The sequence below is a fragment of the Miniopterus schreibersii genome (genome assembly GCF_964146895.1).
Source record: "Miniopterus schreibersii genome assembly, chromosome: 1".
Taxonomy (NCBI): domain Eukaryota; kingdom Metazoa; phylum Chordata; class Mammalia; order Chiroptera; family Miniopteridae; genus Miniopterus; species Miniopterus schreibersii.
In genome coordinates, this window is record NC_138101.1 from 112,524,449 (window position 1) to 112,547,226 (window position 22,778).

Genomic DNA, 22,778 nt, shown 5'->3' on the forward strand with positions numbered 1-22,778 from the left:
TGAAACTTTGTGTTTTGGACCTTAAGAGTTTGCCTCCAGCTCCAGCCGTCTCTCCCTGGCTGACAGAAACCCTGCTGCTTTTCACAGCTAGTTGTCTTGTGGGCACCTTTCTCAGTTCTGGTGCTCTGGACTGGGAAGCCCAGCCTGGGGTTTAGGCCTCAGAGTCCTCGGTGGGAATCCTCTGGACCTTCAGCTGCTGCCTGTAGGAGCCCCACCCGCCCTCTCACGCCTTCGCACTTCCTACCAGTCTCTCTGGTCTCCACTTTTCCTGCTTGGTTATGAGTGTTCTTTCCAGCTCATCTTCAGTTGCAGTTGATTATTCAGGATGGTTTTTCTATATTTTAGTTGTAATTCCAGCTTGGTCTCAGGAGAGTGTCAGTGCAGCTCCACTCATCCAGCTGTCATCTTTAATCTTTTGTCTCGATTTCCTTTACTTTTTCTGCAGTTTTGTTTTGTTCTTTCATTTGGAACATATTTATTTGTCTTCTCATTTTGGCTGCCTCCCTGTGTCTGTTTCTGTGTATTGGGTAGAGCTGCTACCTCTCCCAGACTTGGTACAGTGGCCTTAGATAATAGGTGTCCTGTAGGGTCCAGTGGTACAGCTTCCCTAATCACCTGTGCTGGGCATTCTAGGTGCTCCCCCATGTGGGCTGTGTGCACCCTCCTGTAGTAGTTGAACCTTGGATGCTGTTGGCACCTCAATGGGAGGGATTTACCCCCAGGCCAGATGACTGAAAGGACAGGCTACAACCAATGTGGAGGATCAGCTGTGGAGGGGCTGACTCCATGGAGCGGGATTAAACTTCATTGGGGCTCTGCTGCCTGCTGAGTTTGCCCCTTGAGTGTGTTAATTGTGGAGGTGGTTGGGTGGTGCTTTGATGTGGTCTGAAGCTGTCTCCTGGTTGCACTGGGTTTGGGGCCTCTTGGGAGGTGCAGGCCAAAGTCATCTGCCACCTATGCCCTGCCCAGGGCTACCTGGCATGAGCTACAAAGAGATCTGCAGATGACCGCTACTTGTGCTGGGCCTAGAGGTGCCTGGGAGAGGCCAAGATGTAAACCAAGGTGTGCTGCTGCTTGCACTGGGCCTGGGGCCACTCAGTGAGAGGTGTAGGGCACACTGAGGCCAGATGCTGCTTGTTTGAGAGCTTTTAGGAGAATCTACAGCATGATCCAAGACAGTTTGCTTGTATGGAAAAGCCACTTGAAAGAGCTTTGTTGGGCCCAAAAGTTGGGTGGATGGGGTTTCAGAGAATCACCAGGGTGGGGCAAACAGGGTTAGCCAGGTTGATGGAGACTTAGATTTGTGCCTGCCTATCAGCTCTGTGTTGGGAGGACTCAGAAAAGGAACAATGTCCTCTGGCAGCCCTTATGTCTGGGAGAAAGCTGCCCCTCCAGCCCTTGTCCTGAAGCCAGAGAATTCAGTTCCTTCCCATAAGTCCCTGGTGCCTTTCAAGATCTGTTCCAGTGTTGGAGCTCAAAGCAAGTGAGTTTGTGTAGGTTTCTTTGGAATGCCTGGGACTCCTGACGCCCTGTGTCTCACTTAGCCCCAATCCCTGCTGATTTTTGCTGCCAGAAGTTATGATGACATCTCTTCTTGGTATTGGAGCTCTGGGTTAGGGGACCTGATGTGGGGCTGGGACCCCTTGCTCCTCAGGGAAGACCTCCTCAGCCAAGATACCCCTCCTAATTTTTATCTGCCACATGTAGGTGTGGGACCAGCCTCTTCTGCATTTCTGACCCCCCTCCCAGTTTCAATGAGACTTCTTTAATTTCCTAGTTGTAGGACTTCCATTCAGCCAGATTTCAGGCGGTTGTGAATGACGGTTGTTCTGTAGTTTAGTTGTAATTTTGATGTGGTTGTGGGAGGAAGTGAGTACTTTCCTTTACCTATGTTGTCATCTTGACTGAACTATCCCAGCATTTAATACATTTTATATTTCCAGATGCCTCGTTGTTGCATAGTTATTTGGTTGGAAATTCACATGGGCTTTAAATACTGTCTACATGATGATGACGCTGAAGTTAATCTGTCTAGCCCTCTCCTCTCCACTGAACTATTTTTAAAAAATAAAGTTTTTATCTTTGATGCTCTGTAGGTGCTCAGTAAATTTTTGTCAAATGAATAGACATTACGTTTTAGATGTTGGCTTCTAATGAGATGTATCCTTTTTTTAATATTTATTTATTCATTTTATAATCTCAATCATTATGCTTAACTTTTAAGCATTATTGATGTAATAAAAATTAAGGAAAGAGAAAGTTTTTACTCTTAATGCTTTGCATTTAATAGTTTTAAAAGATAGTATATATTGTATCCCTTGTGAAAAGTGGTCAGATGCTAGACTTAAGTTGTTGGGATTATTTCTTTTCTTTCATTTATAATGATCTTCCAATTTCTAAATTACATTAAAATTTAAGGGTGTATTTGCTTTATAGAAGTTAATTTTACAGCCAGTTTTGAGTGCTATCTAGTAATATACATAACTTTTAAAGTAATAGTGGTTGTGGTGTTAACATTTCTGTTTTCACACTTTAAGGATGCTTCCTCTTCCTTACATACCTGTGCATACATGATGTTACTTCAGTTAACATCTGAGATATTCCCATGCACACTTCACAAATCGACCAATATTTGACATCATATTTGTATTAATAAAATAACGACCTATGCTACTGACCAATCCATTAATCCAAATACTTTTCTCTCTTTTATTTCAAATTTCAACCTACTCTTTCACTCCTCTCTTTTTATATGATTGTCAACAAAGCCAGATTTCTATGTTATCCTCACATAGAAATATCAGTATACTTTACATGTTTATGAATACTTCATTGAGTAACTGTCTATAAAATATTTCTTTTTTGAAACATCTGGTCACCAAATCACTATAGATGAAGATTATTTTAGAGTATGTAGCACATGTGTTTCAGACAACATGGTGTTTTATTTCAAAAATAATGGAGCAGTAAAAAGAATTGATACCAAGTCTGAGGTTTTTTAGTGTTTTCTTAGAGAGCCTCAAGTTCAATGCCCACCTGTGGAAGGTTGTTTGGACTGTTTTTGAATTGCGGGTGTGTTTTGTTTTGTTTTTATCATATGTAGATTTCCAAGTCAAAGAGTCCTCCTTCAGCAACTGCTTTCCATCAGATTTAGGAAAAAAATCTGATGACAATGCCTTAAAGCTTTAAGTTTTGTACACTAAAAGTATTATAGCACTGTAAATTATCATTTGCACTTTAAACCTTGCAAACATGACCTTTTCAGTTTTTAAACCATGGTGAAGTTTCCAATAAACCTGACTGAGAAAATAAAGAATAGTTGTTATGGAGAGGTTATTAAACAGATGATTGTGGATTATCATTCTTCAGTCCTAACAGAAACATTTATCATCCAGTCCAGTGCAGACATTTATCACCCAGTAATCGGCACTCTGTCCTATACATTGATTAGTTATTTGATTAATAAGGATGAACTCAAGGTTTCTGTTATTGTGTTGTTTATTTTTGTTTGCAAAAGAAAAATGGGTATTCAGGCCATTTTCCAAAAGGATTTTCTCTGGAAAGTTTTAACTAAAAAGAAATAAAATAATCTGGTTAAATATATTAATACTGGGCAAAACTAGTGAACTACAGGGGACATTTTGGCCCTTATTTTTAGGGAGCTCACACTTCATTGGGTACATATTTCTTTATCGCAAAAGAACTCATTTTGTATATATTGACAAGTTAGAATTTTTTGTTGTCAACAGGTTTGGCAAACATCGAAAAGATGACAAGATTGAGAAAACGGGTAAAATAAAAATACAGGACTCCCTTACTTCAGAAGAGGAGAGAATACGAATGAAGCAGGAGCAGGAGAGGTAGACTTCAGTTATTTGATTAAGCCTCATTAGAGGTTCTTCTTTTCTTTCTATTCTTATTTTTTTTGATATAAAGAATTTGACCCTGGCCCACCAGTGTGGCTCAGTTGGGTAGAGTGTTGTCCCATGCACCAAAAGGTGGTGGGTTTGATTCCCAGTCAGGGCACATACCCAAGTTGTTGGTTTGATCCCTGATGGGGGCATATACGGGAGGCAGTTGATCAGTGTTTCTCTCCCTTCCTCTCTCTAAAATCAATAAAAAAATTTAAAAATAGTAAGTGTAAAGAATTTACATTCAGTTGATTTTTATGGGCTAAATACAATGTAAAGAAAGATTAAAAGACTAACCTTATACTTATTTGGGGCATTAAAATGAATTTTATTTTATTATTATTTTTTAAAATTTTATTTTTGTTTAAAATATTACAGATGTCCCTTTTTCTCGCCAGTGACCCATTCCACCCCATCCCATCCCCCTCCCCAGTCCCTCTCCCCACCATTGTCCCTGTCCTTGGGTTGTGCATATATGCATATAAATTCTTTGGTTACTCTCTCCCCCTCCACCTGCCCTCCTCCATCCCTCTGACATTCGTGAGTCTGATCCGTGCTTCCATGTCATTGAATCTATTCTGTTCCTCAGTTTAATAAGTTCTTTAGATTCCACGTATAAGCGAGATCATGTGATGTTTGTCTTTCGCTGCCTGGCTTATTTCACTTAGCATAATATTCTCCAGGTCCATCCATACTGTCCCAAAGGGTACGAGATTCTTCTTCTTTACAGCTGCGTAGTATTCCATGGTATAAATGTCCCACAGCTTTTTTATCCACTCATCTACTGATGGGCACTTGGGCTGTTTCCAGATCTTGGCTATTGTAAACTGTGCTGCTATGAACATCGGGGTACATATATTAAAATGAGTTTTATTGGTTTTAGTTAAGATATTTTGCATGGAGATATTAAGGCATTAGATGTATAAATTAAAGCTGAATTTATGATCATTTTTTAAAATCACAAAGAAATATTTACAGTCCTGTCTCATTCATCTTTGAGTAGGTACTATATTATGTTAATTTTTAAGAATCACTCATCTGGAAAAAAACCTGAATTTTTATATCTCATTTAAAACACTTTCATTTATAATAAGAATTGAGAAGGCTGTTAATTTTTACTGTGTTTTTTTCCTTTCATACCTGATGTGTTTTTTTCTGTTTTATCCCTCTATTTCACTCTCCTCTAATTTTGTGACATTTTTAACTTAAATTTTATTCTCTCTCTTCCAGAAAGATTGGTATTGTTGGGAAGGAAATATTTTCTCTCTGTCCTTCTGGGTTCTTCTGGCTGGTCAAAGAATTAAATTGATGTAAGACAGATTGACAGGAGAAAATCAAATTTAATTTCATAGTTATGAGGGCTCCATAAGAATATGAGGCCCCAAGTAGTCAGGCAGTCAAGGCTAATATGCTATTCTGAGCTAACGAGATGGGGGTAGGTGTCTAGGACAACTCATAGGAAGATGGAAAAACAAATGTTTGGTAAACAGATGTTGCACCAACCAGGGGCAAGGGGATACAGAGAGGACTTTGAAGAAGTAAGTTCCCCCAGTTTTCCACATCTGGCTCATATTCTTCATAGTTGTTTCTGGTAATAGTTCTCTTTCAGGACCAAGACCTCTTTAGGCAGTTAAGGAGGAGGTAAAAGGTTTTCCTGAGTTTTTTGGGGCCTCAGTTGTCTTTAGCTCAAAATAATCTGCATGCCAAAGTGGCACATTCTAGAGAGACTTGTTCTGAACCCCTATATTATCTATTGTTGAATCACTCCATGTTGAGAATCCAAAGACCAAGGAAATGCATGAAGAGTACCTTAAGCAGACACTTGAAAACCATTTTTTAAAAATAAGTGATTAGAATTTTTCTCACTGTAATTTCAGGGGATGAGAAAGCCGTCTCACACTTTCGTTATTATTTACAGTCTTAGAGTGAGCTCCTCTGTATCATGTTTCATTTTCAGAGCTGCCACAGCAAGAGCTAATATGTCTATTTTTATTTCAAATAATCTGGGGTGTAAGGGAGTTTTTGGTGCCTTGATCAAAGTTATAAAGTGAAATATTACTCATAGCCAGGATTATAGCCCAGCATCTTTAATACCAAATCCACTACAATTCTAGAACCGGGCCACTTGTGGTTTTATACGAATAGTGAATGAACTAAAAAGAGTATTCTACCAGTTTTCTTTAAAAACAATTAATACTTGGATATTTTTCCATTCATCTTTCTAATACTTCTGAGGTTTCTTTTTTTGCTAGGATAGTTTACTCTGTTTGTAGCTTTTCAAAGTATAAAATATATAAGTGGGGAAAATACGGATTTTAATTTATGGTGCAAGCCTGGATTTATTCTTATGGTTCTTGCCCAATTTTTATTTTCTAAAATCACTTCACCTTTCTTGATTTCTGGGAGTCTCTCCTCACCAATTTGGGGATCCCCTAACTTAATAAATTATTTTTAAGCTAGGGTACCCAGTGTTCCTTAATTGTGAAGTATGGCATTTAAGCTCTTAATAGTATACACTTCTATCCTAAAAGACTTTGTTGTCCTTAAAGGAAGAGTGTATACCAAGTAAGTGTATGAACTCAGGTTTATCCACAGGCAAATATGTACTTTAGTTAGAGAACAATCTGGGTGATGGGAAGAAACATCATATTTCTCCCCTATGTGATACCATCCAAAGGGGGTGACCTCCTTTACCATTTTCATATTCTAAATCTTCCGTGTGTTTTTTTTTTTAATCCTCACCGGAGGATATTTTTCTCCATTGCTTTTCAGAGAGAGTGGAAGGGGGAGAGAGAGAAAGAGAGTAACATCGATGTGAGAGACATATCGGTTGGTTGCCTCTCGCACGTGCCCCAGCCTGGGCCAGGGATGGAGCCTGCAACCCAGGTACGTGCCCTTTTCTGGACTCGAACCCAGGACCCTTCAGTCCTCAGCCCAATGCTCTAACCCCTGAGCAAAACTGGCTAGGGCTAAACCTTCCTTTTTTATAGTTTACGATGACTGCTGTGTTTCAATGCAGAATTCTATCAATATTTTCCAAGATAGTTCTATAATCTAGCCCGGGTGTGGCTCAGCGGTTGAGCGTCGACCTGGGATCCAGGCGATCTGGGTTCGATTCCCGGTCAGGGCACATGCCCGGGTTGCGGGCTCGATCAATGACTCTCTCATCATTGATGTTTCTATCTCTCTCTCTCCCTCTCCTTTCCACTCTCTGAAATCAATAAAGATTTATTTTTTTTTTTAAGAAAAGCTTTATATAATCCATAGTCAGCTATTTCCAGATAGTGATTTTTACATAATAGTTTTACTTATGTTGTTAATTTGCCTGAGGCACAGTTTACTTCCCAGTTTTGCTTCTAACCTCCATCTCTGTGCCTTTAATGATGCAATACTTAAGGGAACTAGGTAACTCGTAATGAATTTACTACATACAGGAGGCCTAGAATAAAAATTTTTTAGGGTCAAGGAACAAGTGAATGCTACATTAAAAAATCAGCTTCATAATTTAAGAAAACTATTATAGCCCTGGCCGGGTAACACGGTTGCAGCATTGTCCTAATGCTCTAGGGTTGTGGTTTGGTCTCCACTTGGGCACATACAGAAGTCAGCCAATGGGTGCATGAAAGGATAGGGCAACAGGTCGATATTTCTCTCTCTCTCTCTCCCTCCCTCTCTCTCTCTCTCAAATCAATAAATAAAAAATTTTAAAAAAGAAAACTTTTACTTTGTATTTCAATGACAATTTTTACAAGTATGTTTTATTTAAACTCATGTGTCTTATGATAAAACAAGTGAATACATGGATTACATAAGTGGAGCATGTTCAGTATTTCTTATTTAGATAGTGCAAGCCTTGCTTTATAAGTCCTTTCTATTCTGTCTGTTGGTGTTGGCAAATCTCCCTTTGAAACTGGAAACTGCAACTCCTTTGGAAAGAATTTGATTGGAGAAATACATAAAAATAAATAAATCCCTGCTTATGTTCTCACCACAGTGTTTACTTCAGTGCTGATTAGTCTTGAAGCATCTCCTGTAACATTGCTTACCACTGTAGCTGTGAGTGCCAAAAATTATTTTGGTTGATTCCATATAAAGAAAACTTGACATTCCTTAGTTATGACATGTCCATGTACTAAAATATTATTTGTCTGTACACATCCATGAAGTGTGAATATTATTCAAGATATAAATATTGAAAAATTAAAAGGACAATGAACATAATTTAAAATGTTTTGCCTACTATGTTAAGATCTATTTAGATTGTGAAAGTAAATTAGATTCTTCTTAGTATGGCTTTGAGATTGAATTTGACTTCATTCTTCCTAAGTTCCTCCTTTTTCCGTCCACTCACTGCCATCACTGGGAGGTGGGTCATGAATACATCTGTCCACCAAGGAGAAATGGATGAGGAAGGTTACAGTGTGGATCTGTCCTCTGGCTCCACTAGTCCTGGCCTCCCAGACTTGAGCCGCATGCCTAAGGTGTCTTGAGAAGTGGGGAGTCTGGGATGACATCAAGGGTGAAGTTAGCTGGTCCTGTGATATGCTAATTTGACTTCTAGCTCTGAGCTCTGAACCTAGGTACCCTACCCCTTCAGAGATGCTGCTGGCCACAGTTTGGGCTAGGCGGGGAAGCTAAGCAAAGCAATTGACATTTGGAGTTGAAGTGTGAATTCAGTGCTTGCTGCCTCTTACTGGTTCCTCTTTCAGGTGTGCTCAGGGTTTGATTGGGCTTTAAACCCTAAATGGAACATGTGCAATTAAATGATCTGTATAACTTCAGGTCTACTTAGCTTTCATTATGAAACACGGGTGGTTTTCTCTGTTGACCAAGTATCAAAAGTAACATTCTGACTTTCTTTTGTGTCTTTGCTCCAGTGGTATCTCCACTTAGGCTTTAATGGTTGGTGTATGAACAGTGTGGTGCAGGGTTTCCCAAAAACTGTTCAGCAGCAGAAGAGGGTTCCATGTACAAATGTGTTTAAGAAATACTTGGTTAAACCAATTTATGTGTATTTCTTTACTCCATTATTTCTCAAAACCCTAATTATGTTAGTGTATACGTTATGAGTTACTAAGACAGGAATAGAGAATCAACCTTTGGCTCTTGGTTCAACCACATCTCTCAACTAACTGGCCATGGAAATCAGTTGATTATTTCACAGAACCAAGAGCAAGTTTAGAGCGAATGTTGTGACCTGCCTCTACTTTGTGATTTCTGTTTTGTGTACTTAGGAATTTTAATCCTGTTCCATCTTTCTTTTTCAGTTTTCTTTCCCACATGATTCTCACCTGTTTAAAACATACTTTTAAGTCTAACTATAAATTTATTCTATCTCTAAATCTACAGAAAATTTGAAATAAAATCCCATACAATTAAAATAGGAAAACAAAAAAAACCAACTATCTGTAATAATACCACTGTTAACATACTGGTCTATGCCTTTCTAATTCTTTTTCTATAAAATAGATTTTCCCACACATACAACTTTTAAAAGTTAATATCTATTTTTATTTTGACTTCTTTTGCATTTTTATACATTCTTAGAAAATCATGTTAAATGTTTTCTGTTCAAGGCTAAGTCTGTATTAACAGATGGATGGCAAGGAGGGACAGAAGGAAGGAAAGAAGGTCTGAAAGATGAAATATTAGCTGTGATATCTGGTTAAATTCCCCAACTCAAATATTTATCTCATATATTATTTATTTTATTAAATGAAATTTATAATGTTAACTGGCTTGTATTTTTGTAGTTACTCAGCAAGGAGTACCTATTATGATATTATTATCTGTATCTACCTAGTATGTTGTTCTTGGAAATATTTCCAAGGAGACTGAATGCTTATAGTGGAGACATGAAAAAATAAATGAATTTCTTACTAAATTCTCCCTATGAAGGGTATTTATAAACCTACTAAGGAAATGTATGACTTGAAATGGTCCATTATTCAAAGTGATAATCACCCTTCAAAGCTTTATGTTTCAATAGTAGGCCTTTGAACTATGACCATCCATAAGTGATATACTCCCAGTTTTGCATTCAGTTCACATTCACTGGTATTTCTGTTTTTAGTTGACCAACTGTTCCCATTATCTGCTTTGAGTAATTAATTTAAATTTTGATTAAATCTTTTTTGTGGTGTCTGTTAGTTGGTAAGATTCTTTTGGGCAGATATGTGTTTGTTGGTTTGTTTTTTGCAGAAATTAACTTTTTTGTTATATACATATAATGTAGTAGTAAACTTTGAAGTACGTAAGTAAAAAGTTAGAGAAAGTACAGAAGGAACCATCTACTTAGCAATAATAGGCACATTCTGTATTCATCTGGAAGAAATAAAGAGTTTTTACTCCTTTGGCTTCAAACTTAGTGTTCAAGTTCCCAGAATTCTGACATCAGAATCTGTGTAATCCAGGTAACCTTTGCATTTAGGTCACACATTCTCACCGAAACAAAGCTAGACTTTTAAAAATTAACCTTTTTATGGAAAAATACATTTTTCTATTCTATAGCAGAGCTTTTCGTATTTTCTCTGACTTCTTGAATCTTTCAGAAGAGGCAACTCTAAATGCGATTAGTTTTATCAAGCATTTTATACACACACACGAATGTATGTTTATCATGCAGATGAACAAAAATTTTTAAGAATCTATTAACTTGCTTGAGAAAATTAAGCCTTGGACATATATTTTTATATATATATATGTACACACACACACATACATACATACATATATATATATATAAACTGATTTTATTGAAAGACTGTCACTGGAGTGGGAAGATGAAGTTTCATTTTTCATGAGAGCTGACTTCTATGTATTTGGGATTGTACCCTCTCTCTGAGTTGGAAAAAACTGTAGGTGCTTTGATGGTTGTGAAAGCCCAAACATAATGCGAGCGAGTGAGTATCCACAAGTGTATATGTATGTGCGTGCCTGTATTTGGTTAGTGGAATATTATTCTAGTATTTTATTAGTAAGTGTTAGAGAGAAATTTTTGTTGTTTTACCATATAGTTAATACAGAATATAAGATTTTTATTATTATAATGTTCCCTTTCTCAGGGATCCATTACCATTCTTAAGAAAAGATTTTAACATGCTAACATTAACAAATTGATATAAAACAATATAATCAATTGTGAAAATAGGTAACTATAGAGCTTTGGGAAGGGGAGAGAATGGTGGGGCTAAAGTTAATAATAAACACTTCATAGAGATGGTTATTTGGGGTCTAGGTTTAGCTCCCAAGAACTTACACACTTAGAAAAATAGAAAAATTCTGTACCCACAACCAGTCCCTCCCTATCCTTCGCCCCACACAAGGGTCCTGGGGGTGGGTGTGCAATCTTTTAACTGCTTAAATTCTTTATTCTTTAAAAATTTTGGTTGTATTAGTGGTTAGTGGTATCTCTATGAATGCTTTTATTTCTTTGCAACTTTTAATTATTTTATCTGCTATCATCTCATTTTAGCATTAAGGGATGAAACAACTTTCCTCCCACCTATGAGGTAGGTTAAAAAACAAAAATTCAGTCTCAGAATCTGAAGATCTGATTGGCCCTGTTGAACAGCTCATGAATCAGACAGCATCGCATCTAGCAAGTAGACAGGCGCTCTGAGGAACCATGAAAAATAGAAAGCTTTTGTAGGAAACTGGGTTGGACGAGAAAGCCATTAGCAAAAGAAAAGAAAGGATTGTTTGAGGCAGGATTACCTTCCCTTGAGAGAAGCTGGGGGTCTTATCAGGCAAATTGTCTCAGCTTCCTTTGTGGGAGACGGAGAAGTCGACCTGACAGTTTGCCTCATTGATGCTGAACAGAAAATTCCGACTGACCGAGTGAGATTACACTCCCAGAGAAGGCCGAAACTGCAGTTGCATCAGGTATTAAGTCTAGGTTCAGTGTCATGGGCTTCGCATGACAGTGGCTCCATTTGGTGCCTTTGGTTTTCTCTTCAACAGGTACCAATTGATTTCAACAACTTGTGTTCCTCCCTTGGATTGAAAATGTGCCTTTAAGACAGTTGTTCCTACTTGAGAAAAAAATTTTAGGACTCATTTTGAATATGTAAGGCTTTTCTCCTCAATGAGCTTTTACTCCAATATTATAAAAATAATAAAAATCACACTTAAAATTATGACTTTTTTTCTATTGATGGTTTTGATTGTTGTCACTACTACAAAGGCATATTTTACATATTTTTTAAGTAAGGAATTTAGTGGAATATTGTCCCTCATTTGGGAATTCAGCATAGACACCAAGTGGGCAGCTTATATACCGATGGGTGGCTGAGGTTAGATTCTACTTGCAGGGTAAGCTAAAGCATCGATGAGTTGAGCCACAGTATTTCTGAAGTCTGTCATTTGTGGAATTGTTTTGAGGAGCAAATAGAGTATTTAACTAGTTAACTAAAAAGTACTTTATATTGAACTGTTCCTTCCAGTCGTCTTGTAGCATAAATTTCATTCTGCCATGAATTTAGGTTTTGTTTGATGAATTTTTGTAATACTGAGTTTTAGACACAGGAAATACTGTTGGGAAAAGATCCAGGAACTTTCTTACCAGAATTAGGTTTCTGGGTGGCAGTACAATAAGTTTTGGGTGAAATGTTTTCTGAAAGAGTTAATTGTAAGATTGTAAACATTGTTTTGAAGGCGGTTAACAACTAATATGTAGCAATCTGAAATTAATCTTTAAAATATTTGTTAAACTAATAGTACATTTTATCTTCTGTAGACATTAAAAGCATTTTTTAAAATTAAAATCATTTAAGGTCAATTTCTGTTTCTTAGAGTCTTTTGAAAAGAATATAACACTGATATTTTTATGTATGGAAGACTCATAAGCTTTGGAGGTTGACGTATTGGGGGTATAATGGAGTAATCTAAGTATGCCGAGGGGTTGGTCACTCAGTAGGAGTATCCCGAGGGGTTGGTCACTCAGTAGGAGTATGCCGAGGGGTTGGTCACTCAGTAGGGATTCTCATGCCCTGTACCTTTTTTGGGCATAAAAAGATTTTACTTCATAGTCATAAAAAAGTTATTTTCATCTTACTCTGCTGCAGTTAGTGGTAAAAGCCATTTATTGTAAAAGCAAAAATCCTAATGAATAGAAATGTTACAAGAACAGAAGTCTCGTATGTTTTATCTTTATCATGCATCATCCATCTTAATTAGACAAAAGGGCGGTGAAACTGTGACAAGACTCTGGAATTAAAATCATTAATTGATATCAAGCTGAAGAGAGACTGCTATTATGAATTTAGTGACAGCAGGACAGAAATTAACCTTATTACTTTATTTAGTATATTACATTATCTCATGTATTATTTTCTGTGCAGGTTCATGGCCACTTCATTACCATAATGTAAAAGACATTTTTTAGCAAAACAGAAAGGTGTGAATATTTATATTTCAACATCACAAATTGAAATGATAAATTCTTTCAAGTCTTAGTAAAAACTTTAAAGGTTTTAATTATTGTTTCTTTTTTTTTTTTACATTTCAAGGCTAGGGAAATAGTCTGCGATGATGTTGCCCAGCAACACCAGTCAGGACCACTGTCTGTGATCACTTAAACCTCAGAATAGCTCTGTCGTTTATAACTAGGAAGGATTCTCTGAACTGCTTAAAGCAATAATATATTTATTTCCTTTGCTCCATTTTGGGCTAATCAGTTTCTTCTGTCATTGTTGAGGTTTGGCCTGAGATAAATAAGATGAATGCTAAACAACAACCTGACTCTTCAAAAAAGGGAATGACTCCTACATCTTAGAGATAATTTGTGACCTCAGGGTCACAAAAAAAGAATAGAGGGGGGGTTCGTTTATAGCATTGGCCATCTGGAGCCATTATGGGCTCAACTGCAAGACACTATCTTTTTTAAACTTTCCTTAAGAAATTATGCTATTTTTATTAGATCACCAAAAATATTTTCTACCCTTGGCCAATTACTCTTTTCCTGGAATAAGTTTCTCCACAAAGAAGGAAAATATCTAACATGTAAATAAAACTCTTTGGTTGTGTTATAAAGTTCCTTTTCTCAAATCATAATAAGCAAGACATTCAAGTATAAAAGTATATAATAAAGAAAATCATTTGTGTGTTTTTGTTACTTTGACTCAATTGTCATTAAGATTCCTTAAACCTACAGTGCATTCCTAGTTTTAAAAATCTACTTTTTAGTGCCATTTGCACAGCAAGCTTCCTCAGTGTTAACTTCTAGGATAAACTTTAAAATGCGCAGTAATCGGGCCAGCCATTAGACTTGGTAGCCTTGTGCGGCACTTCTCTCACCTTTGTGGACTATGGGTATGCTGTAGCTTTATTCTAATGTTTTCATTACAAGTGTGAGCCAACATGGTGGAAAGGAGGGGTGCAAACAGCTTTTATAACTTTGGGGATAAATTCATTGGTGATGACAAGGTTGACAATAAAAACATAATTTCTTTTGTTGTTGGAGCTTAGGAAAAAAATCAGTGTTTTTTATAAGCTACTTTAGATGTGACTGTAATGTTCATTGGATACAATGATTAATGACAAATAGTAGTATTATGCCAATTGGGGTAAAAGAAGGCAATTAAGAATAGGGCTTTATGAGTAATACCTCATGCTGCTGGGCATTTCTTCTGGGCAATTGACTTGGTAGAAATTGACCCCCAATGAACATTTGTTTTTGAGTGATTTAGAACAAAAGAACAGTCAGATCCATAACCCATCGATAATGTAATGACACTGATGTGACAAGAAGTTTGAGGAGATTATTTAGGTTCATGCTTCCCTTGAGAAGAGAATATTCATATTTTCTTTTTCTAGTGGTTTCCTTTCTTAACAGGGCTGCACTTTCCAACATAAGCTGGATTGTCTTCATTTTTTAATGGAGTGAGTTTCAAGCACCATATCATTCATTCATTTATAAACCAGTCTGAGTCACTCACTTTGGTTTCAGAGAGTTCTCCAAATTCAGAGCTTTTGACTTTATTGCTGTTGTAGTCTTCCTTATTTTTTCAGGATCCCAAACTTCAAGACTTGTGTGAGTGCCTGGTTACCCAGAATACCTATAATATTAGGTGATTGTCTGATATAACCAAGTATAGTCGTAAAGTGGGTTGTTAGATAATTGATCATAATTGAGCTTCAAATTAATATCCAATTCAGTTAAAGAAAAAAATTATTTCCCTTTCTCTGTAGTTTTTCTGACTAAAGACAGTAAAAAAGACAGTATGATGCAAAGAATAAAATTATCTCTGAACTTATATGACTCTTCATCATGGATATAATCAGCTTTTATAATAACATCCTTGACTGACATCATTGATCCTCGATAAGTAGACTATACTAAAAAATCTATAAATTTAGCTAAATTTGACATTAGAATTTGAGTTGGTATTTCTGTTACAGATATTCTGTCTATGGGACTTATATTTATTAGAACCTAGGCTCTCCTGATAAAAATTTCTGACTTTCCTGCATTCCCTTGTAAGTTAAGAAAGTCACATCACTGGTTTTCAACTCAGGAAATAAGGTCCCCCAGGGAGGTTTTGGTATCTGCAAGTCCCTTTTGGTTGCCCTCATAGCTGGGGTACAAAGCTGGAGGGAGAAGAAGTGGTTGGAAACAGTTGTGCAAGGAGTCCTGCCCAACAATGAATTGCTCTTTCTCAAATGTCACTGTACCCCTATTGAGATACTCCGAGCTAAATGAATTTAAGTACTTTTATTTTATAGGTGGGAAATTAGAGAAATTTGACAAACAAAATTTGCGTCCAAAATTTGGAAAACAGGACTGACATGATGATGATGATAAAAGAAAACAAGGATAAAAATGCAAATTTTGCTTGCAATGCTATGGGACAACTTTTCAGCGTTTAATAAAAACACACAACCTTTTAATTTTGTAATAATTTAGGTTTACAGGAAGTTGCAAAGATGGTACAGAGAGGTCTTGTGCACCCTTCATTCAGTTTTCCCCAACTTACATGACAATAATGTAATATTATAACCAGGAAATTGACATAGACACCATGTGTGTATATAATTCTGTGTCATCATATGTGTAGATTCATGTAACCACCACTGCAATCAAGAAACAACTATTCCATCGCAAAGACCTCCCTCATGCTGCTCTGTATAGTCAAGCCCAGCCCTCTGCTCCCACCATGGCCAACCCCAGCAGCCACTAATCTGTTCACCATGCCTGTCATTTTGTCATTTGGAGAATGCTATATAAACAAAATCATACAGTGTGTGACCTTTTGAAGTGGACTTATTTTTTCACAAAGCATAAACCTGGGATTGATTCAAGTTGCTTTGCGTGTCAGTAGCCTGAGTTTGTTAACCGTTCACCTTTTGTAGGACAGTTTGGTTATTTCCAATTGTTGAATATTAGAAATAAAGTATGTATAAGCAATTGTGTACAGGTTTTTCATGAACTTAAGTTTTCATTTATTTGGGATAAATGCCCAGGAGTGCAGTTGCTGAGTGGTATGGTAAGTGTATGTCTAGCTTTATAAGAAACTGGCAGACTGTTCCAGGGCAGCTGTACCATTTTACATTTCTAACAGCAGTGTGTGAGAGACCCTGCTTCCCTCCACCCTTGTCATCATTTTATAAGTAACCCCCCTTTTTGGCTGATGCAGTTGGTGAGTAGTGATGGCTTATTGTGGTCTTTGCATTTCTCTAACGGCTGGTGACGTAGAAGATCTCTTCATGTGTGTGTTTGTTGCCTGTGTATTCTTTTGAGAGAAACACTGCTTTATGTCTTTTGCACTTCTAATTGGGTTGTTTTCCTGTTGTCGAGTTTTGTGTGTTTTTTATATATTCTGGACATGAGTCCTTTATATATTTTTCCAGGTCTATACTTGTCTTTTCATTCTCTTAATAGAGTCTTTCACAGAGGAAGTGCTTTTAATTTTTATGTTTTTCAGTTTATCTGCTTTTTATTTTGTGGATCATGCTCTTGGTATCATTTCTAAGAATTCTTCACCAAGCACTAGGTCTTTTATGTTTTCTTTCAAATATTTATAGTTTTACATTTAAATCTTTGATCCATTTTGAGTTAACTTTGTATTATTCAGGGTTTTGTTTTGTTTTGTTTTGTTTTTCCTTTTGCATATGGATATCTAATTGCTCCAGAACTGTTTGTTGAAAGGCTATTTTATTCCATTGCATTGCTTTGGCACACTTGTGAGAAATCAGTTGGTTATACTTGTTGGGTATGTCTGGGTTCTTTATTCTGTTTCGTTGACCTATGTGTCTATCCTTCTACACAGTCTTGATTACTATAGCTGTATTACAAGTCTTTCAATCAGGAGTGTGATTGCTCCCACTTTATTTTCAGTCTTTTTTCACAATTGTTTAGCTATTCTATTCTTTGCCATTTCATATAAATTTAAAAATAATCTTGTCTGTGTTACAAGAATCTTGCTGGGGTTTTGATAGTAATGACATTAAACCTGAATATCAGCTTGGGGATAACTGACTTCTTTACTACGTTGAATCTTTCACCCTTGATCACAGTATGTCTCTGTCCTTTTTAGATCTTTGATTCTTTCATCAGTATTGTGTGGTTTTCAACATACAAGTCCTATACCTGTTTTGTTAATTGTATATCTATGCATTTATATATATATATCTACAAACCAGCCTTTCTTTATACTACATATTTATGTATTTCATTATTAGTGATTATAAATGGCAGTGTATTTTTCATTTCCGCTTCCATATTCATTGCTAGCTTATAGAAATTCAGTGGATTTTTGTACATTGGGGTTGTATCCTGTTACTTTGCTGAATTTGCTTTTTTGTTTCAGGAAACTTATAAATTCTTCGGGATTTTCTATATAGATGATCATGTCATCTGCAAATAAGATTAGTTTTATTTAGCTATTTCCACACTGTGTGCCATTTATTTCCTTTTCTAACTCATTGCATTGCCTAGAATTTCTAGTGCTACATTGAATTAAAGTGGTGGGAACAGATACCCTTATCTTTTTTCCTAATCTTAATGGAAAACATTCATTCTTTCTCCAATATGTATGATGTTACCAATAGTTTTTTGTAGATGCTCATTATCAAGTTTAAAAAGTTATTTTCTATTTCTAGTTTTTTGAGAGTTCCTGTCATGATGAGTGTTGAATTTTATCAGATGCTTTTTCTGAATCAATGGATAGAGCATGTGATTTTTCTTCTTTAGCCTATTAATTTGGTGAATTATATTTATTGATTCTTGAATATTGAACCAACTTTGCTTTCTTGCATAAACATCACTTGGTCATGCTATATAATTCTTTTTATATATTGCTAAATTCTATTTACTAATATTTTGTTAAGGATTGTTACGTCCTTAACATATTCATGAGGACTATCAGCCTGTAGTATTCTTTTTTCTTTTATGTACTGTCTTTATCCCATTTTTTGTGTGGTTTCTTTGTTCTTTTCAATACGTATTTATGTGTCATTTATGCAAGCAGTGGTCTATTTCAAATATGAAAGAAGTAAATAACTTTGCATTAAAACATTAAACTCAGTCTAAAATACTGTTTTATTAAATAAGAACACTTTCATTTTTAAATTTATCTTTATTGTTGAAAGAATTACACATGCCTCCTTTTTTTCCCCATTGACCCCTTCTACCCTGCATCAACTGCCCACCCCAGGCCTTTACCACACTATTGTCTGGGTCCATGGGTTATGCATTTATGCATATAAATTCTTTAGTTAATCTCTCCCCGACACCCACCCACCCCCGTTCCCTCTGAGATTTGTCAGTCTGTTCCATGCTTCTGTGTCACCGAATATATTTTATTCATCAGTTTATTAAGTTCTTTAGATTCCACATGTAAGTGAGATCATGTGATATTTGTCTTTCTCTGCCTGGCTTATTTCGCTTAGCATAATTTTCTCCAGGTCCATCCATACTATCTCAAAGTGCAAGAGATCTTCCTTCTTTACAACTGCATAGTATTTAATGGTGTAAATGTCCCACACCTTTTTTATCTACTCATCTACTGATGGACACTTGGACTCTTGCCAGATCTATTGTAAATTGTGCTGCTATGACCATAGGGGTGCATAAGTTCTTTTTGATAAGTGTTTCAGGTTTCTTTTTTTTTTTTTTTTTTTAATATATCTTTATTGATTTCAGAGAGATGAAGGGAGAGGGAGAGAGAGAGATAGAAACATCAATGATGAGAGAACCATTGATCGGCTGCAGCCTGCAACCCAGGCATGTGCCCTGACCAGGAATCGAACCCTGATCGCCTGGATCCTACGTCGACGCTCAACCGCTGAGCCATGCCCGGCTGGGCTCAGGTTTCTTAGGATATATTCCTAGAAGTGGGATCACTGGGTCAAAAGGCAGTTCCATTTTTAATTTTTTGAGGAACCTCCATACTTTTTTCCATAGTGGCTTCATCAGTCTGCATTCCCACCAGCAGTGTACTAGGGTTCCCTTTTCTCCACACCCTCTCCAGCAAGTGTCATTTGTTGATTTGTTGATGGCAGCCATTCTGACAGGTGTGAAGTGATACCTCGTTGTGGTTTTCATTTGCATCTCTCTGATGATTAGTGATTTTGAGCATTTTTTCATATGTTTCCTGGTCATCTAAGTGTCTATTCAGATCCTTAGCCGATTTTTAATTGGATTTTTTGTCTTCCTCTTGTTGAGTTGTACGAGTTCTTTGTATATTTTGGAAATTAGCACCTTATCAGATGTATCCTTGGCAAATATGTTCTCCCAGATGGTGGGGTTCCTTTGTATTTTGAGGCTAATTTCTTTTGCTGTGCAGGAGCTTTTTAGTTTGATGTAGTCCCATTTGTTTTTTTTTTTTTCCTTTGTTTCTCTTGCCCTAGGAGAAGTGGCATTGAAAATTCCACAACGTGAGTTTTCTGTGACTTTACTGCCTATGTTTTCTTCCAGAAATTTTATGGTTTCAAGACTTACATTTAAGTTTTTTTTTTATCCATTTTGAATTTATTCTTGTGTATGGAATAAATTGGTGGTCTAGTTTCATTTGTTTTTGCATGTACTGTCCATTTTCCCAGCACCACTTATTGAAGAGACTGTTTTTACTCCATTGTATGCTCTTGACTCCTTTGTCAAATATTAACTGTCCATAATGGTGTGAGTCGGTTTCTGGGGTCTCTGTTCTGTTCCATTGATCTATATGTCTGTTGTTTTACCAATACTTGTCTGTTTTGATTACAATGGCTTTGTAATACAGTTTGATATCTGGTAAAGGGATCCCTCCAACTCTGTTATTTCTCAAGATTCCTGTGGGTATTCAGTGTGTTTTTTGGTTCAATATAAATTTTTGGAATATTTGCTCTAGTTCTCTGAAATATGCTGTAGATTGCTTTTGATAGTATGGACATTTTTATGATGTTAATTCTTCTAATCTATGAACATGGTGTATTTTTCCATTTGTTTATATGTTCCCCTATTTCTTTCTTCAGTGTCCTGTAGTTTTCTGAGTACAGGTCTTTTGCATCTTTGGTTAAGTTTATTCCTAGGTATCTTATTTTTTTTAGTTGCAGTGGTAAATGGTATTGTTTTTCCAGTTTCTCTTTTTGAAAGTTCATTATTGGTGTATAAAATTGCTGTTGATTTTCGGATGTTAATTTTTGTGTCCTGCTACTTTGCTGAATTCGTTTATTAAATCTAGTCAGAATTTGTTGGGAGTCTTTAGGGTTTTCTATGTACAGTATCATGTAATCTGCAAATGATGACAGTTTTTCTTCCTTCTTTCCAATTTGGGTGCCTTTAATTTTTTCTAGTCTGATGACTGTGTCAAGTGCTTCCAGTACTGTGTTGAATAAGAGTGGTGAAAGCAGAAAATCCTGTCTTGTTCCTGTTTTTAAGGGAAATGGTTTTAGTTTTTGTCCATTGAGTATGATGGTGGCTGTAGGTCTGTCATATGTGGCCTTTATTATGTTGAGGTATGATCCCTCTATTCCCACTATGCAGAGAGTTTTTATCAAAACTGGGTGCTGAATTTTGTTGAATGCTTTTTCTACATCTATTGATGTGATCATATGATTTTTGTCCTTCATTTTGCTTATGTGATGTATCACATTTATTGATTTGTGAATATTATACCAGCCTTGCATCCCTGGAATAAATCCCACTTGGTCATGGTGTATGATCTTTGTAATGTATTCCTGGATCTGATTTCTTAAATTTTGTTGAGGATTTTAGCATCTATGTTCATCAGGGATATTGGTCTGTAATTTTCTTTCTCTGTAGTGTCTTTATCTGGTTTTGGGATTAGGGTAATACTGGCCTCATAAAAAAAGCTTGGAAGTCTTCCTTCCTCTTGAATTTTCTGGAATAGTTTGAGGAGGCTAGGTGTTAATTCTTCTTTGAATATTTGGTACAACTCGCCTGTAAATCCACCTGGTTCTGGACTCTTGTTTGCTGGGAATTTTTTTGATTACTGCTTCACTTTCATCAGTTGTTACCGGCCTATTCAGGTTTTCTGATTCTTCCTGATTCAGCTTTCGAAGATTGTATGCTTCTAGGAATTTGTATGCTTCTAGAAAACCCAGGTTGTTTGGTTTGTTTGGCATATAGTAGTATTTTCTTACAATTTGTATTTCTATGGTGTCAGCTGTTATATCACCACTTTCATCTGATTTTATTTATTTTGGTTTTCTCTCTCCATTTCTTGGTGAGTCTGGCTAAAGATCCATCAATCTTATTTGTCTTTCATAGAACCAGCTCTTGGTTTCATTGATCTTTTGTATTGTTGTTTTTGTTTCTGTCATTTATTTCTTTTCTGATCTTTATTATTTCCTTTTTTCTACTTCCTCTGGGGTTTTCTTGCTGTTCTCTTTATAGTTCTTTTAGTTTTAGTGTTAGATAACTTTTTAGATCTTTTTCTTTTTTCTTGAGGTATGCCTATACTGCTATGAACTTTCCTCTCAGAACTGCTTTCACTGTGTCCCAAAGATTTTGGGTTGTTGTTTGTTCGTTTTCCTTTGTTTCCAGGAAGTTTCTGATTTCTCCCTTGATCTCGTTGGTAACTCATTCATTGTTTAATAACACACTATTTAGCCTCCATGCTTTTGAATATTTTTGAGTTTTTTTTATAGTGGTTGATTTCTAGTTTCATGCCATTGTGTTCTAAGAAGGTGCTTGATATGATTTCAATCTTCTTGAACTTATAGAGACTTGTTTTGTGCCCTAACATGTGGCCTGTTTTTGAGAATGTTCCATGTGCACTTGAGAAGAATGTGTATTTTGCTGCTTTGGGACGAAATGCTCTGTAAATGTCAATTAAACCCATCAGAGCTAGTGTGTCACAGAAAGTCTCTGTTTCCTTGTTAATTTTTTGTCTGGATGATTTATCCATTGATGACATTGGGGTGTTAAAGTCCCCCACTGTGATTGTATTGCTGTCAATCTCCCCTTTATAGTCCACCAAAATTTTTTTAATATATTTAGATGCTCCTTTATTGGGTGCATATATATTTATAAGGGTCATATCCTCCTGTTGGTTTGATCCCTTTAGTATTATGTAGTGTCCTTCTTTGTCTCTTGATATGGTCTTTATTTTGAAGTTTATTTAGTCAGAGATAAGTATTGCTACTCCAGCTTTTCATTGTTTCCATTTGCTTGGATATTTTTTTCCATCCCTTCACTTTCAGGCTGTATGAGTCTTTTGCTTTGAGGTGGGTTTCTTGTAGACTGCATATATATGGGTCATGTTTTCTTATCCATTCAGCTACCCTGTGTATTTTGATTGAACCATTTATTCCATTTACATTTAAGGTTATTATTGGTATAAACTTACTTAATACCATTTTTCCCCTTTATGCCTATGTTCCTTTCTCTCAATATTTCTTCTTAAAGCAGTCCCTTTAGCATTT

At 36.3% G+C, this 22,778-nt stretch overlaps 1 protein-coding gene across 8 annotated transcripts in view; it reads left to right on the forward strand.

Annotated features, from left to right (window-relative positions):
- Positions 1 to 22,778, forward strand: part of PARD3 (par-3 family cell polarity regulator) — a 725,159-nt gene that overhangs the window by 530,533 nt on the left and 171,848 nt on the right. For 6 of the 8 annotated variants that reach the window (XM_081128409.1, XM_081128401.1, XM_081128404.1 and 3 more), the window contains one exon: positions 3,750 to 3,860. The exons of the other annotated variants lie outside the window; for them this stretch is intronic. In XM_081128409.1, coding sequence (XP_080984535.1) covers positions 3,750 to 3,860 — 111 coding nt within the window. The remainder of the gene's footprint in view (positions 1 to 3,749; positions 3,861 to 22,778) is intronic. 8 annotated transcript variants of the gene reach the window in all.